Genomic DNA, 23,505 nt, shown 5'->3' with positions numbered 1-23,505 from the left:
AGAAATTGGGTGCTTAATAATTTTTTAATAATACAAATCTTTTATTTAAAATAAGGGTTACTGCACTAATTTTAAGAACCATCATGCTTAGTACAAAAATTCTTCTTTAGTGCAGCACTTATTACAGAAATTCAAGAGTTGTAGGAATTCTAATTCAAATGAAACCAATAATTAGATTATTCATGAAATTGACATTTCAATAGAAGGACCTCAGTGTAATAATTGATGTCTTTTGCTCAGGGTTTACTCATGGTGGCCCAGAGCCTTGAGTCAGTGCAGCTGCCATTGTCCAATGGCACAAATATGGGGGTGGGGAGAGGGGGTGCCGCTTAAGGGCATCAGAATCACAGCCCAAATTTGAAGTTGAAATCTTAAGAACCTAGCATACATTGAAAATCAGTAACTGTATATCAATCATTAGTTTTCAGTGCTACATATACCATTTAGCAGGCATATAGTTGTTAAATGTTTATTTTATTTGTGTCATTGATACAAAAGAAAGCATTAAAACAAGCATGAAAAATTGAAGTAGAATAAAAGAAAAAAAAACATTGATTCGTGTTGAGAGCCAAAGGTCACACTTTAGGACTGCTCACCTAAAAAAAAAAAAGAAGAAAAATCTGATGAAATGTCATAAAACAAATAGTGTTAATTTATCTGAACTCTTCCATTGTATTATTTCATTGGAATTAAACACAACACAAGGGCAACAGACATGCTTATTAATATAAAATCAATACAGTGTTGTCATGTATTAGTTAAGCACGTGGCTGAGCACAATTGCTCTACTGGTGATGCATTGCTAGTACGTTGTCAACATATGGCCTTAACCGTCACATGCTCAGATTTAATTATAACTTTCTCATTCTCACAAGTTTTCCTGACTGTAATTCTGACATCTGATTTGGGCCAAATAGAAGAAGATCTTTGCTGATCAATTGTTTGATTCAAGAATATCTTGCCTTTCACATTGTGAATGAATGGTGTAAGATGCATTTATGTTTAAATGCCTTTCACACTGCAAATATTACAAGATTTAAATGTGTATTCACACTGTTAAGAATTTCTTACCAAATTGCAAATGACGTAAGGTTTTTTGCTTAGCTGTCTCTTCACATTGCTAACATGCCAAGGATTTAATAGAAATAAAATAATAATAAATGACATTTATATAGTGCCAAACCAAAATTGATTTTCTCTAAGGCGCTGCACTCATAAGTCTGGATTTCTTATATCTACTTACATTGCAAATGCTGTAGGTTTGCATAGCTACCTGATCACTCTAAATGTAGGTTTCCAAAGCTGTCTATTTACATTATGTGTGTAGGTTTTTGCATGGCTGTTTGTTCACATTGCAATTATGCATTAACTGTTAACGCAAACGTTGTAGGTTTTCAGGTGCGTAACATCAGTGAGCTGTCGGGGCTTAGCCCTGAGCTTCCAATCAAAAGGAGCGCCAAGCTCCTCTTATAATACTACCCAGCACAGTGATAGTGTCTTGACCAATCTTTTTAGCCATGAAATTAGATAGGGAAGTTATCCACCCCTTGAAGTCTTGAGCAAAATACTTCCATGACACTCGAGGCCACCTGATGTTTCCTTCCCCGGCCCCATGGTTAGTTGTTATGCTACTGTATGTTTTGCATAAGTGTCTGTTCACATTGCAAATGCTGCAAGGTTTGCTATTAGTTGGATTTCACTTGTCATGGCTAAAATAGATAATGAGACAGTTTCAAAGAAGAACAAGCTACTAATGGAGTTAAATGCAGAGTAAGTAATTCGGTAAAATATCATTGTTGTAACAGGTGTAATTTATGAATGTATCTAAATAGAATTGTTTGACCTTTTTATCTTATCATCAACTTTAGGCTATGCTTGGCCAACCTTACATGTGAAAAAGCGTTGTTTAAAATATGATTTTTTCCATTATTATTTTAAACTAATCTATAGGAAAAGGTTCCTTCCAGCAATATAAATACTTCTCACCCATATTCATACACCCTTAAAATATATATTGTATATTGTGTATTTAGCTGTTGTAAATTTTTGCATTTTTTTGCTTCTTTTTTTTTTTTTTTTGGAGTGAAGTAGTGAAGATAGTGTTATGACTAATTGTTTATTAGTCAATTATAAGTTATTCTCATCACGTGTTGTAATAGTATTACACTAAAATATTATTAATGAAAAGGATTAAAAACTATTTTACTGATATTAATTATTTGCTTTGCATTATATCATTTATTATTATTAAATAAACGTAATCTCATTAAGTGTAGTAATAGTATTACACTAAAATATTATTGAAAAGGATTAACAACTATTTTACTGATATTAATTATTTGCTTTGCATTATATCATTTATTATTATTAACCATAATGATAGACAGTTATAAAAACTTATACTACAAATAATAATAATGATATTATGTAGATAATTATGATTATTAATAACTTAGGTTTTAACATCTCTTATGTGTATTTAAACTGTGATTCTCTTTCCAACAGAGAATCAACCGATCTTCAAAGCAAGGTGGAAGATTTGAATTTTCAAATCCGAAAGTTGACAGAACAGAACAGCAAGTTGAAAAGTCAACTAGAGGTTACTGAAGAAAGCAATTCACAATTAGTACTTGATTTAGAGACTCTCAAACAACAAATCAAAGGGTTAGAACTTTTTTTTCATAATTTTAATTCAAGTCCAATATAACGTTCAATTGCATGAAAATATTAGCTATGTGCACACACAGGTTACAATTGAGGGACAATTCATGACTGAATGAATAAACAAAAGAAGTAAACTTTAAAATGACAGTTTCCAAAATTATATATAGCTAAGCCTTTACATCGATTATTCTTTAGATTTTGTTTTCTTTGTTGTTTATCTTCTTTTCTATTTTAATTAGTTTTTTTTTTTAAACTACAGCACAGGAAAAATAGTCTATAAGAACTGAAAGTGCCTACAGTATAAAGATAATATAAATATTGAAACTGTCCACATGCACTATTATTAAATTATGTTCACAATATTTATATATTCATGTCTTATGTTGTTGTACACATTTTTTTTTGTTTAGGTTTGTTATTCTCAATCTTATTTCAATAAATTAAAAATAAAAATTCAATAAAACCATATTGTAAGTAGTTAAATTGTAAATGAGAATAATTTATATATATTTTGATTTCATTATAATAGATCGCAAGTTATATCTCAAAGGAGTCAATGCGTACGTCAAGAAAACCAAGAACTTAAAACAACTCTGACAAATACAGAAGATGCTAAGAAAGAAATACAAAGAAAATATGAACATCTGGTAATTCATACACCCACTGTAATTCTTCATAAATTCTAAATGACATCCATTTAACCATTACATTGCAATTATGAAGCCAATATATATGTACATTTTTTAAGCATTTTGATGGCTTGGGGAAATTAGCTTCTATATTCATAAATCACCTTATGATGTAAGGCAAATTAGCTTGTTAATATTGCATTGGCATTATGAATATCATGCTGGTTTGGTTACATTCCAACACATTGATTATTTCTAGGTAAATAACAGATCTTGTTCATTAAATTTCCTCACTCTGTTACTTGGGGGTTGGAAGTGGAGGTATTGTTTGGTGCTCAAGTGCCTTGCCTTCAAACTCCAGTGTTCTGGGTTCAATCGTGGAAAAAATGATTTATTTCTCACAACCGAAAACAATTTATTGATATATAATCAAACATTACACAGAACAAAACACAAATTATTACATTAAGTTGATAAACATGCTGTGTAAAACAGAAAATGGGGAGATAAATTCTGATAGTGAATGAGAACCTCTACTTTTTATTCAATAGGAAAATGAGAAAGTCGTATTAGAAACAAGAGTTACAAACTTGGAGGATGAGGTGAGGCAATTTACAATTAGATTCGTTATGATAATTTCATGCATTGTTACGACTTGTCAACATAAGCCATGATTGCTTTATAATATAGATACACCTTTATCGTCATCAGCTGTTGGGACAGTCCCACACAATTTTTCTAATGGGTCCACATTTTAAAAAATGGGTCCAAATTATGCAGTTTTATGCATAAAATGAGTCCACTTTTGAAAAATGTGTCCGGAATTCTAATATTTAGCTTAAATGGTTAAAATTTTAAATAAATGGGTCCACATTTTCATATTTGTTTAAGGTTGCTTTCTTGTTTCGTTTTTTTTTTTGCAGTTGTTACAAACACAACATGAGTTAGAATGCCTTCAACAAGAAAAAACTTATGCAGATGATGCTCTTAGAGATTTTAAGGTAAATTTTCTAATTGAGATTTTGCTATTAAATTTGTAATATTTGTGGCGCTAAATAAAGTTAAAGTATATTTTATTTTTTAATTTTTTAATTACAGTATAATTATTTATTTATTTTATTAGAGGATACAGAACAAAGGAAACACCTATGACGAGGCTCGGCAAAGAAACAACAGATACATATTCAATAAGGAGCTTTCGATTTGTGCGACGACACAACGCTAGAACGGAATCACTCATGCGTGACCGTCCTACCTTGCGTCCTACGTTCTCTGCATACGTAGATTTGGCCAAATTGCGTTCCAGAATTTACTCGACGAGGTGACCTTAACGTTCTCGCATGCGCAGATGACTTTTAGTGATGTCATTACGTTCTACAATCGAAAGCTCCCTATTACCATGTGACATGCCTAATATGGTCATGATGACATCACAAAATGACCATATATAGGCACATCATGACTATATATGGGCATAAACAGTTTTTATTTGAAAGTCTGATAGTCTGCATAGGTACTTAACAAAGACTGAATTGTTTTGATCTGTTTTTATTGGAACTTTAGGGTTTTTTTTCAGATTTTAACACACAATGTGTCTTTATAAAATGGTATGTCAGTTGTCCAATTTATCTCGTAACTCATCAATTAATTATTTTGTATAAACAAGGTGTATTGTAAATGTTGTTTTTTATGGATTTTTTTTATGTGGTGTTTTGTAAATAGAACCCTTGTGGTTACAGCAGTAATTTGTCTCAGCTGTTGATTATCCATAATATTTTTATGGCAGCTGTGTTTTTGTCAAGTGTAATAACTAAAGGACATGAAGCAACACTCACCCTGACAATCTTGCCCCCAACAACCCTTCCTCCATTATTGGTACTTTTAAAGACTCCTGAGTCTTGCATTCTGTTCTCTTGAGATCATGAGTAAAATTTGCGCCGCCTACTCCCAATCCGGCTTTTTTTTTGGAAGGCCTTTACTTTACATATATAGGGTTAGAACTGCCAACAGGAGGCAGAAGTGAACACACATTTCTCAGAGACCCTCACTCTCTGGGATTGCTTAAGCTTGTCAATTGTATAGACAGTGTTCTCCTTTTACATATAAATGATCAATAATTATACCAAGGAATATTGCTAATAATTGTACCAGGCAAATGAATAGATATTTAATCATAGTATTTATCTTGTCCTAAATGATTGATCATTTCCGTAGAATATAATTAATTAGGTAAGTAATGTTTAGGTTAATATTGGTTTGCAATTTTCACTGCTTTCAATTCTATTTATTTTGTTAAAGGGATCAATCAATAATAACAGTCCATTTACTTCTCGTTCATTAGGAAATTTTCAAGGCTGTTCAAGAACAGCTTGCAGCACAAGAGATGGAATCATCGGAGGTAAATTAGAAATAAACAGTCATTCTTATTGTCCTAGTTCAGTAATTTTGTAAACAAAATAATTAATATTAATTTTTTTCAGATAAAAGGTTCATAAATATCATACAAATTTGATGCCTACTTAATTTAGTAAGTAAACATGAAATACATGGAGGCAGCAAGTAGGATGACAATTCAGTAAAGTTTGCAGGTATAAGTTGCTTAACTAGTTGGTTCAACTGTATGATACCAATCGACTGGTTAAGCTATAGTAAAGATGTGATCTACAGAGTAATAAATTTGTCAGGACAGTGTTACTATTTTTTTTCTCTCAAATGCAAAAGTAAAATTTATGCCAATAATTGACCTGGTTATGATATTGAAATGCATCCTTACTAATAAAAAATCTCAGTTAAAAAATACAGACTTTGGGACATTAATTTCCTGTCAGACATGTTAATGTTTTCGTTGTTTCAAATTCATCTTTCTAAGGCACTGGTGAAAATCTAAATATCTAAAATTGTAAGTTGAAAGTCCCAAAAACATAGTAGGTCCCAATTAATGCCAAAAAAAAAAAAAAAAAAAAAAAAATTGGAAATCATATTTTAAAAATGCTGCTGATACTGATGTAATATTACGAAAAGCAAAATGTGTTTTTCTGTGAAGGCTTATAAAACATTTGTGCAATAAATATTGAAGTTAGGTTGGTACCAACAAATTATTTATACTAATACATAAATAATGATAATAATATGATATTACATAATAATGTCACAATGAATAATAAAACATACACATTGTTTTCAGATTTTCATATTGTTCTCCTTCAGCACAGTCTTAATATTCAGATTTCATTGACAATTTCCAATAACTATTCTTAATATTCATTTGGCGTACAGCATGTTGGCATATTCAAGCCTCCAGGGTTTATGTTTAATACAAATATTTATCTTGTTATGGACACTGAATATTTTCTATATCTATGTAATGACACTCAATTTTTTTTTATAATAGAGAGTTCAGAAATGTGAAGAATTGAAGAAACATCTAGATGAGGAACAAAAGGAGAAGGAAGTATGTGTCTTTCAATTTTCACTTCGTTCCTTATATTGCATTTACTTGTGTCTTAGGGTACTGAAGGTGTTGAGCTGTAGCTAAGTAGACCACACTAACAAAACATTTGTTCAAATGAATAATTATGATACTATAAATCTCCTCATTTTACATAATTTCATTTATCAGGGACTTCCATGATCATTTAGTTTTTGCGGTCATGTATCTAATGCATTAAAATAAATAAATTCAATCCCTAACTTAAGTTCACATGAAGTAAACAACAATTATTAAGAATATACTTTTCTTATGCCTATTATATTTTATATATTTGTTCAATAGGCTGATTCTCATTCAATTTGTTGAACATGCATTTCAATCATTAACTAGAAATGTTTTGTATTATCTGAATTTGGCACTGATCCAATAAGATGGTTTACGTGATAAATGCTCACTCACCAATTACAGGGTGTTAGGTTCAAATCCTTTAAAGGTCAAGATTTTATCTTACCACTACTAAGCAACTCACCCAATACGCTACATGATGGTAATTAGTTTATAGAGTAGCTGTATTCTGTAATTACCTCCTTCAAGGAGGTTATATATTCATTGTAGTTCGTCTCTGTTAGCAGGATTATGCAAAAACTGGATCATTATAAAATTTAGTGGAGGGGTACATATTGATCTATGGAATCGATGATTACTTTTTGGGTTGAAAAGGTCAAAGGACAAAGTCAATGGTTGCACAAATTAAAACAGTTTCCATAAAAATTATGAGCATTAAAGAAAATAATGGAATCACCCGTCTAACGCCCTGCATGTGTTATGTGTTATTCAGGCACTAGATCTGCTCTAGATTTTTGGTGAAGCAATCCATTTTTAATTATGTACTGTTATCAGTATAAGCATATTTGTTCAAATATTGTAGGTTTTATCGACATTTTTGAGAATATTATCAGTATTTTAAAATAATAATTTGATATAATAGCAATCATAAATGAGTTTTCTACAACACCTGTTAATATTAATGTGATTTGATTGGTTGAAGCTGCCTAGAATTCAGTGGAAAAAATGTAGATTGCAAGGCAGATGTCAATTTTGGTTTTATTTGTTGATTTTGTTGTGCAATTTTAGTTGATGAACTGTTGTGTATGAGCACAGACAATACAGGTAGGGAGAAATTATGTAAACATACTTTATGAAACATTGCATTTATTAGACATTCTAAAAATTATTTAATGATTTTTAGATACTATTTAAGGAAAATCATTGATTTTTTTTACTTATTTTTAAAAATATTAATATTATCTATAGATTATAGTTTAGATTATAATTTTTAAAATAATTCTATAAGAACATGTATCATTTGTTCCTCAGTTCTTCATGGATATAGTCAGTAATGTTTGTGCAGTGTCAAAATTTCCTAGTAAATTGGCCTAGATTTGATGACAGTCTACTAGGCAGGGAAATTGATTTTATTTTACCATAACCTGTTGTTTGAATAGATGTAAAGACCTGTCAGGGACTATTAGGACTCTTCTGATGGTGTTAGTGAGATATTGTTTCTGCTGATATATTGCCAGATAGGTTAATGAAATCATAATAATAATTATGATGAAGTAATAGTTGATGGTATTTCAATTTTTAAATAATTTTGTATATAAGTGAAATAGATTTCTAATATATATTGTTTAAGCATACGGATTTGATCTACTGAAAAGAAAGTCTAAAAATAAACGTTTGACCTTTATCACAATCAATACAGTTATTGATATTCTATAAATTCCTTTTCTGTCAATGATGTAAATATTCCTAGTAAAACAATAAAAAATTGATCTGTTGTATACATTGGAATGTCTAAATCTCTGTAGTCTAGTAAACATAAACGAATATACTGTAGGCCCACTACACTGTAGCTAGTAGAAAAAATAACACTGACAGTATATTATATATGGATATTGCCAATAGTTCCTTGATGAAGTGGTTTTGCGGATTTGAAAATCATTTGGACAATTTTTCTGTTTTCTCCCATATTACAGTAGTATCTTGTTAAACATAATTTTTGCATTGCGTAAAATCAATAATCATATTGAACAGATCTTTTTAGTCACAATGGCTATTACTTTGATATTGCTATTATTCCATAATTAGTATTAACATGTTTTAAAAGGAGTTTGAACCAATTACAATGCTCGACTAAGTATAACATAGATATTTTTATAGCTGCTTTGACGCAAATTAAGCTGCTAACCTTAATACCGAGAATGTCACATGTCCCATCTACTGGCAGGTGACCCCTTAAGTAAAATGAGATTAATTTGTGTTTTAAGGCACAAAGATGGAATGCGCATATAAACAGTGTTTACTATACAATTTGTGAATATCATAATATTATTAAAACTGAAGCTTTTACTTTCACTAGTCTATAAAGTAAGGGCATACACTATATGCATTCCATTTATTATTATGGCAGCAATACAGAAAGCGACTATACATTTATATGACAATGCTTGTTTAGAATTAAAATTTTTACAAAGATGAAGAAATGTAATATGAAGTGTTATATATATATATATACACACACACACACACACACACACACATACACACACATATACAGCTCTGGGCCGTGTGGCAGTGCAGTGCAGCTGCTGTTGCCTCAGTAGTTCTTAGAAAGGTCATCTAGGGGCCCCAGTGGTGGTCAAGTGACATAGCCCCTTGTCTTGTATGTTTCCGCTACCTGTACAAAGCTATAGACATTGAATTAAATATTATAGACATTATAATCTAGTATTTCTATCATTTCATTCAGAAACTAAAGACGGAGAAAACTCAACTGGAAAACCAGATTCGGGAGACAAGGCAAGAACTAATGGTCTTTCAATCCCAAGAACAGGTCATGGACGTAGAATTTAGTAGCGGTGGCAACCTCTTGGCCCCCATCAATACCAGCACACCACAAAAGGCAATCATCCCTGGTCATAGGAGTCTGCACTCTGAGCTTAAATGTTTGGTAAGTTGGCCTAGTACAATGCTATTTTTAGTTGATATCCTTGTAAATTTTTGCATATTGTTGGTGATGTGATGCAGTGGTAATCCGAGCAGATGTTCTAAATTGGTTACCATAGTGACATTATTGAATTTATTCTCAATGCGATAAGAATGTATTTCTTGTATTTTTAATATCTTTTGTTTGGGGATGATCTTTTACAAACATAATAAAAGCAAATTCAAAAACATGGAAATTAATTGATGAGTTGCAGTTGCATTAAACTACCATAATCTATATAAAGTTAAAGAAAATTTCTCTTACGTTTGCCTCATAATGACTATAAAATGGGACATACTAATGTAGCTGGAGTGGAGTTAAATAGCTAAAGCATGATTTCTATAGAATCACTACACAGTCGCTACAGCATTTTCTCTGCAATCGTTGAACTGCATAGCTGTCCCCGATGCAATCAAGAACGTTACCTGATTCAACTGACCAGTCGGCGTCGCCAAAGGAGTCAGCGATAGCGTGTAGCGATTTTTATATGATTGCTTTCTAATCCCAGTCTCTTGGGTTCAGGTCCTATGACAACAGGACTTTTTGTCATGACTAAAGTCTACTCCACTCCCTAAGCCTCATAAAGATACTTGTTTATAAAGCATCGTCCGTCCAGTAATTGACGAGTTACTTGCAATTGGAAGTGACTTTTAAAATGAACTACTAAAACTACAATTGCAAACAGTTAATTCTAAGTAATAAACACAAACTTGGCACCCAAATCAAATCAAACAAAAATTATTGTATAATGTTGAATTTTATTGCAAATATTCCATATGCAGTAAAAAAGCCCAAGGACTAAAACCACTGTATTTGCATACAAAATACCGATTGCAAGTTAAAAATAAAAAATTTTAGAACGAAATATGCATAATAAGGGTTAATAAAAAATGTAAAAGTTAAAGGAGAATGGAATAAAATCATTTTGTACTACATTCATATTAAATTCTAGAGAAACTCTCTTTTTGGGTGAAATGTCCAGACCACAAGCCTGTTTTTTGTATATACCTTGATTCCTGTTAGAACCGTTGAGGTCATGCTAGTAATTAACTTGTATTATATCATTACAACGCGAGGATTTTGATGTCATATCTCTGATTCATATTGACGTAGGCCCTAATCCATGGTCACTTTTCGGTTCAAGGTGATAATTTTCATAATTAAATTTCAAACAATTAAATGCACTAGGATGTTAGATCAAGCTGTAAATCTTAATAGCTTAAATGTACTTGTGCTAAATTCACTATTATTCTACTATATATTTGGTAGTTATCGGTAATATTTTTGAAATTTAGCTTTATCAAATTTGAACAATATTCATAATCATAAAAAAACAACAATGCAGCGTGTGTAGACTACATGTTAGTTGCCATTAGGACCTCTTTTGTAATTTTGATGCCATAATAATTGTAATATACTAAAGGAAACAATAAAATATATATTTTGTTAAATTACATTTTATTGATGAACCTGTTCCTGTTGGGAGGTACAAAGTACTTGATTAATTTACTGAGTGTCCACCAGGGAAAACATGCCTTCCATATATATGGTTCGTCCCCTGTACCATCCTTCATGGTATTTTTATGCAGTCTGAAAATAGAGTTTATCGTCTGAGGCACCTTGTTTTCAGTATGGATTTAATAAAACCTAATTTCCTGCTTGAAAATTGTTGCATTTGCTTACCCTGCTTAGCTAGGAAAGAGAAAGACATGCAGAATTTCCAGGTCAGAATGTTTTAAAAAATTTCAAGATATGGAATAATTTTATTGATTATTAAATTAGAAATTACAGATAATATTGTTTGAAACAAGCATTCATATTGGTGAATGGATTAGAATTTCATTTTCACATTTTTGTAACAGGTGTACAAAAGGTTAGCCATAAACTAGGTCTCCTTATACAAGTATCATTATAAGGCAAACTTAACCTAAATTGCAGTTGTAGGGCATTGTAACAACTCCGTAACTTACCATCTATTTTAGCAGGGGCGTTGCACAGACACCTAGCATATATCTATAATAATCACCTCTGCTCTCTGCGGCACTCAGCGTCAACTTTTGGAATTGGCTGTGGGTAGTGGCGCAGACTGGAGACTAAGCTTATCACAGTACCAGATTATTGCCTTTCAAACTACTCAACAGATAATGTTTGTTCAGACTCATAAAAACACATTTTTATGGATTATAATTAAGTGATTTTGTTTTGTCTTCATGTTTCTTTTTTGTAAATTCTGTATGAATCCAGGGTCTTTAGAGATCAATCGGTCACATGGGTGCAATTTTCGTAATGAAAAAAATACATAAAATGATTATGGTACTATTTTATTCCAAATTTAATCTTCTGAGTATAATAATGCATCTTTTGTATGAGAAGTAAATCTAATAAAATTCAGATATAATTGACCGACAATACATTTAAAGAAGGAACCATTGTTTAGGGGCAACATCAGAAAATGTTCACTGTAAGTAATTCCAAATAATCAGATATAATGTTTTATAAAAGGAAAAAAATCAAATAATAATAATAATTCATATTGATTATTGATTTTACAATACAAGTTCTGTACAGAGTTTGAGTCGTAATTCTTAAACAAAATTGTAAATTTAAACAGATATCAACATTAAAAAACTTCTTTTTTTCCAGGTCAGCCAAGAAAGTAATCTACCTTCGCCACTTTGCGGAACTCCAGACCATGAACTAGAAGATGAAGAGCCTATGTTATTTGCTGCTGGTGATGAGAAGATTAACCTTGTAACATCAGAACTCAAGATTAAAAAGGATGCTATTAAGAAACAGATCCATCAGATACTGGCACAGAAAGCAATATCTTCTCAGCAGGTAATAGCAAATAAGGCTAATCAGGTGAGATATTGCTAATGGGTTATTAATATTATCCTAATTATAGAAAATTGACTCTATACATCTTGTGATTATCCTGAAGTGTGTTTAGATATTATAATGTCAATGGTAATTGTCACTTACATTTTATCTTTTTTAACATAATTATTAAAGTGCTTACAAATTAAAGAGTGGAGATATGTAGCATGATTTTCTGACAGTGCCAAGGACACTTAACAAAATAGCTTTGCTGTATAATAATAATAATATTATAAAAATAATGGATAATCAGGATTGGTATTTACAGTGCTTTATACAAACAAAATTTAAAGCATTTCCCATTATTAGCCTGGTCATTGGAAAAAAATATATAGGTTTAGAAGTTTCAATCTACGCTGCTTAATAGGAGTATGCCTAGTTTTGTATTAGTGTTCAACTAAGACTAAAATATTTTACATAGAATATTTAGAAAGTATTCATTTATATCTCTGGATGGAGAGAGACAAACATAAAGCTATTTGGTTAAGTTACCAAAGCATTGCTGTTTGTTTGGACTTGCAACAACAGGTGTCTAGCATGGTTAACAAGGTTAAGTTTTACTCAGCAGAAAATGACCATTGTGTGGGTAGAAGCATTCACTGCGCTTCAGTCAATCATTGTAGAGAACTCAGGATGTTTACATTTTTTAAGGCATACTATGAGTGAATGCTCAACCAAAAATTGAAAAGTACTTTATATACGGCAATAGTGATGATTTCCAAAAAGCATCAAGACTTAACCGATGCTAACTGGAGTACATGAAGACAGATCTCCGATTGGCGGTGACACTGTAAACCCAAACTTCGGTTTAGGTGCTACTTTGGTGTTTTGTGTGGATTTTTTCTTGCTTGTTTATTTATCCATTTTTTTGTTGTCTTTTTGCCTTTTTTTGAGCATATAGACCTTGTTTATTTGCACTAAATAAATCCATCTATTGGTATTATTATATTTAGGCAGTAGCTGCAATATGCCTTGTGTAACAGATGGGAAATATTATCCAATTTATATTGCTAATGTCATGTGAACTCATTTGTAGTTTTTGTTGTCCTTGTAGGTGGTGTCTGAAGATCTTCTTTACGCAGAGATAGACTCATTTACGGAAAACGTAACGTCATTTGCCAATGAGAAATCGGAATCGGAACAAAGGTGTGATTAATTGATTTCAATTCTAAGTTTTGCAAACGTCATTTTCATCCTGACATTGAACACAGTTGAATAATCTTTTCCAAAGTTACACAAAATACCATACCAAGATTGATTTGATTTTGACACAAATGTAGTTGATCAAAAAATGTTTTTTTCTTTTTCAGAATTATGAAGTTAAGACATATTATCAAGAAACTGAGAGGTACTTTGTTCTCAATTATGTTTTCAAATTATTTTTTTAACATAATGTTGACATATACACTTACACAAAATGACAGTTTACACACAAGCTAAATAGACGCTATTTGTACTGCAATACTCAGATGTGAGGCCCTGTGCAGTATATACTGTACTTACAGATACAGTTACAGATTTATTTATTTTTAGCACAATTTATAAACTCTCACTTTCAAACTATTGATTTATATTTTGATATACACACCCCGTCTAACTACCTATCTACCCATCCACAGAACTAACTACGCATGAGGTACCACCTACTACGTGTCTGTTTATGTGTCTGTGATAAACGTATATCATCCATGTCTTTCTGGCTTTATTAAAAATCTCACCTTTCTAATGTTTGTAGATGAAAATAGCAAGATGGTGAAGAAGCATGCTGAAGCGCTTATAATATTACAAAAACAGCCAGAATCACAGCCAGCTATTGAAAGCATGAGAGATGAAAATGAGAAATTAAAGTCCGCATTATCAGAAGCTAACCTACAGATCCAAAATCTAGATGAGAAGGCAAGACTTTTTTTTATTTAGGAAACTGGAAAGGGTGCTTAGCCTACAATACCATACTTGTTTGTTCATTCTCAGCAGATGAGAGAATGTTATTGAATTACATAATTATATCACTTTCCATTCCCTAAGCCCCATTTAAAAATATATCTTAGAAATAGAAGTTTTACAAAGCAGTAATGTACAATTTTATCATCAGCTCCTAGTAGATTTGACCCTATTAATATCTTAGTTGTTAATTATTAAATAAACTTGTTATTATTTGTTAAACTTATTTTAGTTTCAATAATATTTCCATTATAAAAATTGATTAAATATTAATATAGATTTTCACTTTAGTTGTGTTTTCAAAACAATTATACTCTTATGAACCGACCAATCAAAATATTTTGTGACAAAATCGTGTTGTAGCTCTTTTCTCAACTTACATGATGTTGATTTAAAATCAAGGTCGCAATATTTTTGCTTTTACTGCTACAAAGCATATGATGATTTCCTTGTGATATTTTTTGTTCATTATCAATACTTCAATCAATCAATTAACAGTACAGTGTAAAGCAAGGTAAATGATTTGAAGAAGGCATAGCCAAAATGAATAAACAAATAAATGAGTAAATAAAAAGCACTTTAAAAAGTAATAAAAAGTACAATAACTATTATTTCTGTTATCCCAAAGGATCCTAAACTTAATACATTTTGAAACAAAACTCTATTCATATGCAGTACTTACATTATTATTTTTATTGTGATTGTTTTTTTTTTTCTCCTGTGGTAATATTTATTTGGCAAAGTAAAAGTGAAATCTTGCCAGGAATAAAATAGACATGAGTACAACCAGAAAAAAAAACTACTCTTACTTTTTTATGACAGTGAATATGTAAGTTTATGGTATGTTTTCTTACAATAAAATGCAATACAAATCTATATTCTGGAAAGCTCTTTCAGTACAACAGAAGTATTAGTCTCCCAGGAGCTACTTAATTGGTAAAATATAATATAAAATATATAAGAAAATTATTGAGATTTTAAAAACAATTTAATTAAAAAAATAAATACACAACTTATAAATATATAGGGTTTTTGAAATTTACCTTCAATTATTGTTCTACGGATATTTACTGGAAGTTCATTCAAAAGCGTTGATGCTCGTTATTGCAAAGTTCTCATTCCTTTACATTTGCTCTATTTATTACAATAAAGACAGTACAGAACCCTCTGTATTTCAATCTTTTTTAGTGTAACTAAATTGTTATTGTAATTCAGGCCATGCCTGTTATTGTTTGCTGTAATACCTCTTAGTCTTAAATTAAATTGTTGTTTTTCTTTCTGTAAACAGTTTTTCTTGATTAACCTACATACTGCCCGCTTTCCCTACTATAGATTGATAAATGCAAAGCAGAGTTCGCCAACATGCAGGATGAAGCCCAGACAGTAGCCCACGCGCTACAGGAACAGTCAGAACACTGCCTACAGTTAGAAACTCAACTAGAGCAGCATAAAAAGTAAGAGTTTGTTTAAAAATATTAAATGGTATTTTTTAATTGTATCAATTATATTTTATTATTTTTGATTGATAGAATGAAATAAAAATTGTCCTAGGTTGTATTTCCAATGGAATATAATTAACAAAAAACATCCTATTTATGCCAATGAGTATTGTATATTTCACAAGCTGTGGTAGTGATTGTTGTAATTATTTAGTGTAGTTGATTTTTTTTGGAGGGTTAATAACTTTTAAGGTATGTTTATGATTATTACCAAAAACATCTTGTGCATTCTTTCCTCCGTATTATGTTAACATATTTGTTGCATTCCATGTATTGAGGAAAGGAAGTAAGTTAGAATTAACATTAATTGAATATAATTTCTGAATAAGCTCCTTTTTACACCTTTTAATGCAAGAGAGCAGTGAAAGCAGAATCCACCACTGTTATCCACAGGATATTCTGTTCCCAAAATTTAGCTCCACTCTTGAGTATTATACCTACAATATAATGAGAATTAAAGCTATGTATATTCCATTTGTGTTAATTATATTTGTTAGATATAGTGTTGCTATTTTTGGAATTAATTTTCACTTTGTCTTCTAGCACACTCAACAAACTGAAAGATGATTTGAAGACGAAGGAAGGTAAGAATATGTCTCTCCTACAATGGTAAAAATAAAATTTAAATATTTATTCATCTTTAAATTGGCTCCCAAATCACCATCTATGTGCTTTTGTCTGAAGGCATGACTACTTTATGAGTTAAAATAAATAGAGAATAATGTGTGTGTAAACATTTATGGATATGTGAACTATGAAAGTTCATATTTTTTCCTTGTTTTCTTTGAATAGAAATTATTGTTAAGTTGGAATTACAACTACATGAGGCAGAAGATGAATTGGAGGAGAGTAGAAAACAACTTTACACCTTGGAGGTGAGTTGCATGGACTTGCATTTGTAACTTTCTTATTTCTATTTGTTTTTTTTGTAACATCATACATTCTATACATCAATTTCAGGATGTAAATAAACATTTGAATTTGACAGAAATAATGCAAATACAATTAAAAATCCTAAACTTGTCATTTTGTGCAAGTCTCAACACCAGTACTGCAACTATAATGTCAAATTAATGCTGATGTATCTATATTTGGTCATGATGTGAAATTCAGGCATGTCACATGTTTTTGTCCAATACAATTTGGTAAATAATGTGAACTCTTCCCATTGACATTTCAGTTTAAAGTACTATTACATCGACTTGTTCTTGAGCCAATTTAATCAAAACAAGAAAACAAACTAGAGGAAACGATCACACTGTCAGAAATAATCTTCACCTAACACTTATCATCGATCTGGTGCTCATTCCTATAAATTACATTACCGCAACCCAGACTCGTTAATCTGTAGAACGGTTCCAAGTTCACCCTTAGGTGAATTTCTATTAATGCACTTGATTCAGATAAGTCTAGTTAGTAAACTGTTTTAGTAACAGGATTTTTGTTTTTGTAGAACTCGCTAACAGTTAGTATGTCTGAGCATCACACAGACTTGAAGGGAATTATGAGTTTGGTGTCTTGCAGCGACTGCTCCAGTAACGAAAGTCAGGTGAGTCTTATCAATCCCATGTGATTACATCATAATATTAGTGAGCCCATATTCATTTATATGTGTTGAAAACTTACAGATACAGATATTATTTATTGTCATAAAAATTCCTATTTGTGACAAAGATAAACCAAACCAGTCACTTGTCGCAAATTCTGTTTCAGAGATAATGGCCAAAACATGCTGTAATATCAACATTTTTGAAATTTATTTTGTTACATTAAACTAACCTTTATATATCTATACATTATAGTATTCTGTTATTTTCCCAATTTTCAATGTTGAAACAACAATTTTTAACGATTTGGGGATGGTTTCAGCCTGAGAAATGCAGCAAAATTATAAACTTTGAAGGCTGATTTCTCAAATATTGTTATTTAAACAGCTGTATATTTAAACTCCTGTAACTTCATAATGAAATGTCTTATTTAAATGATTTTTCCACATTTTTATAGCTCTGAGTTTAGTGTTTAACTCTGTATTATTTATTAATAACTAAAAATTGATTTTTGCAATTAGTGATTTGGCTTGTCTTTCCCACAATTTGTTAGAACGTATGGTCTACTTCACTGGCTGTTTACTAGAAAATATCCATCAATGAATTTAAATTAGTGAAATATAATAGTTTGAAATAGTAGTATACAGATATTGACAGCATGACTGGAATGTATTTGTGAGTTTTCTTGCATTTTCGATGTTAATATAGGTATTCATTTTTTTGGGGGTGGTATATAAGAAAATTTGTTAAATTTAAAACACTGCCCTCTGCAGGCGGAAAGTAATGGTTAATAGGTTCATCAGTGCCCGCATCTGATTTGTGAGTGTGGATAAGGGTCTTATTATTTCATCTCACTTTTATTTTAAGAAACATAATGTTGATATTTCTTGCAAAACTATTGTGAGGGTTGGTGAGGAAACTTTTGTACCTTCATAGTATTATTGTAGTTGCTATCATTATATAGAAAGAGGTTATAAAATGTTGCCTTTGTGGAAGAAACGTAAATGAAGAAGATTCAAACCTCTGCTTTCAACATTTATAGCTTCAAATGGCTTCTTCATTTAAATGCTAATAATCAATGTTGCCAAAAAAGACAATAACACAAAACATTTTTATGAATATATCTAAATAATTTAACTGAATATTTATAAACATACTTGTTTAATATCGACGGTTACTATTTTTGGAGCCAGAACATTATTTTGACTTTATTGTTAAAATAATAGATATTTGTTGTACATAACATAGAATCGTTCATAAATGTGATAAACGTTAAATAAAAATTCCTTAGTAAATAAAAATTTGAAGCTTGTGTAATTATCTTCTGAAATTTTGATTAAATAAATTACAAGCAATGTACAATGCTGAATGTATCCTCATATGCAAACTTTTTTGCATGGTTACCCAAATTGTTACATTGGACATTTTTGTGTTAGCTAAGCCATTTTTGTGCCGTGACATACTTTTAATAACAGGAAGTATTACCACCTACTATTGGAACTAAGATCATTGATTATTTGTTTAAGTAACACAATCTTAAGTATAATATGACCTTTTAAGTATTATATACGTAACAGCATGTGTAGTCAAATTCTGAATAAAGTTATTTATGTAACAACCACACTTCAGTAAGCCTTGCCATTGGACAATAGCTGCTTTGCAAGCTTTCATGCATTTCTCTAAAAAAAAAAAACTCCCAGCATTCATACTCTCTACAAAATAGGTTATTTATTATGTGTACAGTATTTGTGTAGTGCACCTATTAGAAGCGAAGAAAGACGTCCAAGGAATAAACATGGAGGTGGTCTTGTTAGAGAAAATGAGGTATGACAATAAACTTATGTAGACAAAATTGTAAGAGGCAAACAAAATAAATTAATAAACAACTTCGAATTCATTTTTTTGAAGTTTTTTTATCCAATTTTTTTTAGTGAAAACCATTGCAATTAAATACACTGATTTGTTTTATTATCTACTTTGGAAGTCAGTAAATAGTATTGCATCTTTAATTGCTTTCTTACTTTGCATATACTTTGTACAGTATTTCATTTGCAAATTAGAATCAGAAAACAGTGTTTCTCTTGCCAACTAACAGAAAAATAAATACAGTCCAAAACATTTTTGCCTAGACCCTTAAATTGGCTGGTAATTAATTTAAGGATTGTAATAGTAAATAAGTCACTGATAACTGCATTCCTATGATGTACTGTCTTCATTCAAAGTTGAAAGTGTATTTGTTCTTTTAAATTCAGAGAGCAATTTTCATTTCAGACAGCATGCAGAAAATAAATTATTCAAAATCAAAACAGTACTCTGCTTAATGTCTGATATACTGTTAATAACCATAATTATTCTAATAACAAATTTATTGTTATCTTACAATTATGCTAAAATGATGTTTTAAATTTTAAGGTCATTGACCCATTTGTTTCTTAAGTGTATACTGTATTAATTTAACCCCTGATGAATAAATGGTAGAGTCCGTGGAAAACTTCCTGATAGGGTTGAGGTGACACCATGCACATTCCATACATGTCTACTGCAGGGATAAACAGGAGAGGTTTCACCAACTTTTGGATTTATTGTATACCTTTACTGAGAATGAGATGATTTGCATTGCACCAGAGCATATATTTGTAATCTTTATTGTCATAATTCCTAGACTGTGAGTTAATCTGTGATATTTTTACTTGTTTATATTTATATCAAGAGATCAAGTTTATTTATTGAATGAATTAATAGCAATATTTTATTTAATTGTATTGCAGAGAGGTACTATATAATATGTAATATAGCTGTACTATCATTTTGTTGTACATTTTGATTTGATCATGACGTATTGCTTTATACTTTCTGATGTGATGAGGTAAGACCTTTGAACAACTACCTGCATGGTGGTTTAATATTTGCAGGACTGTCTATATTTCACTTTTTCGATGTCTATTTTAAAAGTAAAGAAATTATTATCTATATGTGAAATAGTTATGATTAATTTAAAAGCATATAAATTATAGTTATTTTTATTTTTTGTGGCTTTCATTGCTTGTGGTAAATAATTAATGAGTTCTTTAAGCACTGAAGATTCATAAGGTGCTAAATTATTAATTTTAAATTAATTTAACTTCAAAATTGCCAATCTGCTAATTTTACGGTTTCCCACATCCTATTTGTGCATACCCACACACTTCCAGCATGGTCTAGCCTGCAATATTAGGCACACTTGCTATGATAATAATGACCTAGGCATTCATGCTGGCTCACAGTATGAATTGGCAAAAAACAGACTGCCATACTGTACTATCTGAACCTGAATCCATTAGCCTAGCATACTAAAAACATAATGGCCTTACAGGTTGTCTTAATGTGATGATGTCACGTCTTTATGGAAATATATCGATATGATGCCCACCCAGTGATTACCTATGGTATCAGTATCAAATGTTTTTAGCTCCGATCAGAAGCTATAGAAACTCAGCTTGATTGATTAATCTGATTGATTAATAGATCTTTTTTGTATGGGCGGCCGTTAGGTCCAAAATACTTTACTGCCTCTATTATACTGCCATCATCGATTTCAAGATTACGAGATCTTGTTTTACAGATTTTATTTATTCAATTTCGGCAAAAAACAACAGTATACAAAGAAAAAAAAATGAACATTAAAAATATACAAATGCCAAGGATTATCAAAAGCGAACTGAATCACTGTTGAAGGCTTTCCTTTAACAGAAATATATATCAGAAGGTGCACTGACTATGTTCAAATAAAATAAAACAAAAGCGACTCCAAATAGAGAAAGTGAGGCCATGTTTACTCAACGTTTAAATATAATTAAAACTTTTTATTTAATTATGACTACACCCTTTACTACTGGACCAATCACATTTGCTGCTTATTATCATCTTATGACTCATTAATTGTATTTGCATATTGTAGCATTTTTGGTAATTACTCTAAACATTTTTTATTCCTGATGATGACTTAATAAAGTCGAAACGTTGAGTAAATATGGCCTCACTTTCTCTATTTGGAGTCACTTTTGTTTTATTTTATTAGAAATATATATATAATTTAAAATTAAAAATATAAAAACAAAGAACTACAATATCAGACATTAGGTAGTATGACATTGTGGTTCACCTTATACTTAAGTACTCTAAGTATCTTATTGGAGGCATTTATGTTGTATCTTGTCAAAAAAAAAACTTTTAAAGCCTGTAGACCTTGTCATAATTAACACAAAATAGATTGTTTTTGTGGATATCAGAAAAAAATAGTGTTTTATTTTATATCCATAACTATAAACAAAATCCATAATTCATAAGTGTGAAAAAAATGAAATATAGTTATTTCATTTTTTTGTAATTACTGGTGTATACTACTAGTTCATATGGAACATGGTGAATTAACGTATCTTTATGATTTGTAAACAAAAGGATTTGAATAATAACACCAAACCAGGAAGTGTCCTATTGTTAAAATATCTAGCACCCTTGATAATTGAATCTCAATCCAGTGCCCTTGATTTTAAGTAGACTTCTCAAATCATTGAGTACTGTTACTATTGCTGGTCATCTTTCTCCATGCTGCAGCTATCTTTGAGATTACTTGGAATGCTTTTAGTGCTAATTCTAATACTTTGTACGACTACAATGTCATTTGCGTTGTAGCAAATGTAGTTAATCGCAATGACAAGCATGATGAAAGCTCGCCAAAATTTCATGCTTTGTAAGGTACCATAGAGCATCTGATTGCAATAGGTTGCATCATATTCCACAGGTATTTATTAGAAAGTGCAATTTACCAGACCCAGTCATTGGTTTTGTATAATTATAGGATCTGTGGTTTTGTTTCCGAACATTTTAGCAGAATTCCCACTCAGTTTTACCTCTGTTTTTACATTTGTGTTTTAATACTGTATGCCCAAATTTTCCTCCTTGATTAATTTAGCAGACTCAAAAGTGATTTAATCTACTATAAAATGTGGTACCTTACGATATAGACAGTTTGCTGATAGGGGTTTTGACATGTCTTACGGGGGTCCAAACCAAGGGGCAGACTAAAACCTCAGTCTGAGTCCCGGAATTAGAAACTCTTGGTAGGGTTGACAGGGAGAGTTTTATGGGTTACGGTAACATGGCCCAAATTGTGCTTTTAGACCACAATATTAGGGATTGGCAATCAAAATAACATTATTTGGATAGATAGTAATTGTTATTGTCGTGATGGAATAATAGACAATAACTGGATTTGCGTCAGGAGAAACATGTATAGTTGTAATTTTTTTTCCACGTCAGGTAGGGCAAAAATTACACCTATACATTATTTGGATAGACAAATTATTATTTTTTAATTTTTGATCCGATGACCTCGTTGTGGCGACGGACGACAGGGCGGTCCAGGCCGGTCTTGTAGAGTATTAAAAATTGGAGCATAATACTGTACCTATTTCAAGTTACATTTGCTGCTTTGAATTACAGTAGATTGCATTCTGCTAGGCCTAAGTCATGACTTGCACTTCAATATCGGTATTCTCAACAAATTTATCTATTCCAATAATATTAACATCTTTTGTGAAAAGGAAAGCTTGATCACCTGTACAGCTGTTTCAAACAAAGCGATTCTGTTGAAGTTGAAAGAAGCATTGAAAACTTACATACTGTATACAAAAATGGGAGACCGGGGTCAGTTGTTACAAAATTTACATATTGTTCCTTAATTACGTAATTGAATGAGACAAACACACCTTTTTTATTCTAATGCAAGAACAGTATATTGGTTATAAAATGAAGCAATTACAACTGTCATATATCAATCCGTTAATTAATCATTAATTAAGTAATGAAGTAGATCAACTGTAACAAATTA

The 23,505-nt window shown here is 30.9% G+C and overlaps 1 protein-coding gene across 2 annotated transcripts in view; it reads left to right on the top strand.

Moving 5' to 3' along the window:
* The window catches only part of LOC117105056 (lymphoid-restricted membrane protein-like), a 76,983-nt gene that overhangs the window by 8,826 nt on the left and 44,652 nt on the right, over positions 1-23,505 (top strand). For both annotated transcript variants that reach the window (XM_033246065.1, XM_033246066.1), the window contains exons 6-21: positions 2,506-2,664; positions 3,194-3,311; positions 3,845-3,895; positions 4,217-4,294; positions 5,635-5,691; positions 6,685-6,744; positions 9,536-9,736; positions 12,416-12,634; positions 13,704-13,795; positions 13,960-13,997; positions 14,385-14,545; positions 15,923-16,044; positions 16,633-16,673; positions 16,882-16,964; positions 17,543-17,638; positions 19,380-19,460. In XM_033246065.1, the coding sequence (XP_033101956.1) occupies positions 2,506-2,664; positions 3,194-3,311; positions 3,845-3,895; positions 4,217-4,294; positions 5,635-5,691; positions 6,685-6,744; positions 9,536-9,736; positions 12,416-12,634; positions 13,704-13,795; positions 13,960-13,997; positions 14,385-14,545; positions 15,923-16,044; positions 16,633-16,673; positions 16,882-16,964; positions 17,543-17,638; positions 19,380-19,460 (1,657 nt within the window). The remainder of the gene's footprint in view (positions 1-2,505; positions 2,665-3,193; positions 3,312-3,844; positions 3,896-4,216; positions 4,295-5,634; positions 5,692-6,684; positions 6,745-9,535; positions 9,737-12,415; positions 12,635-13,703; positions 13,796-13,959; positions 13,998-14,384; positions 14,546-15,922; positions 16,045-16,632; positions 16,674-16,881; positions 16,965-17,542; positions 17,639-19,379; positions 19,461-23,505) is intronic.

The sequence above is a fragment of the Anneissia japonica genome, unplaced genomic scaffold (genome assembly GCF_011630105.1).
Source record: "Anneissia japonica isolate Jap-2015-1 unplaced genomic scaffold, ASM1163010v1 scaffold287834_len5846547_cov211, whole genome shotgun sequence".
Classification (NCBI taxonomy): Eukaryota; Metazoa; Echinodermata; class Crinoidea; order Comatulida; family Comatulidae; genus Anneissia; species Anneissia japonica.
Note: the sequence above shows the minus strand (reverse complement) of the source record. Positions and strands in the feature narration are given on the sequence as shown.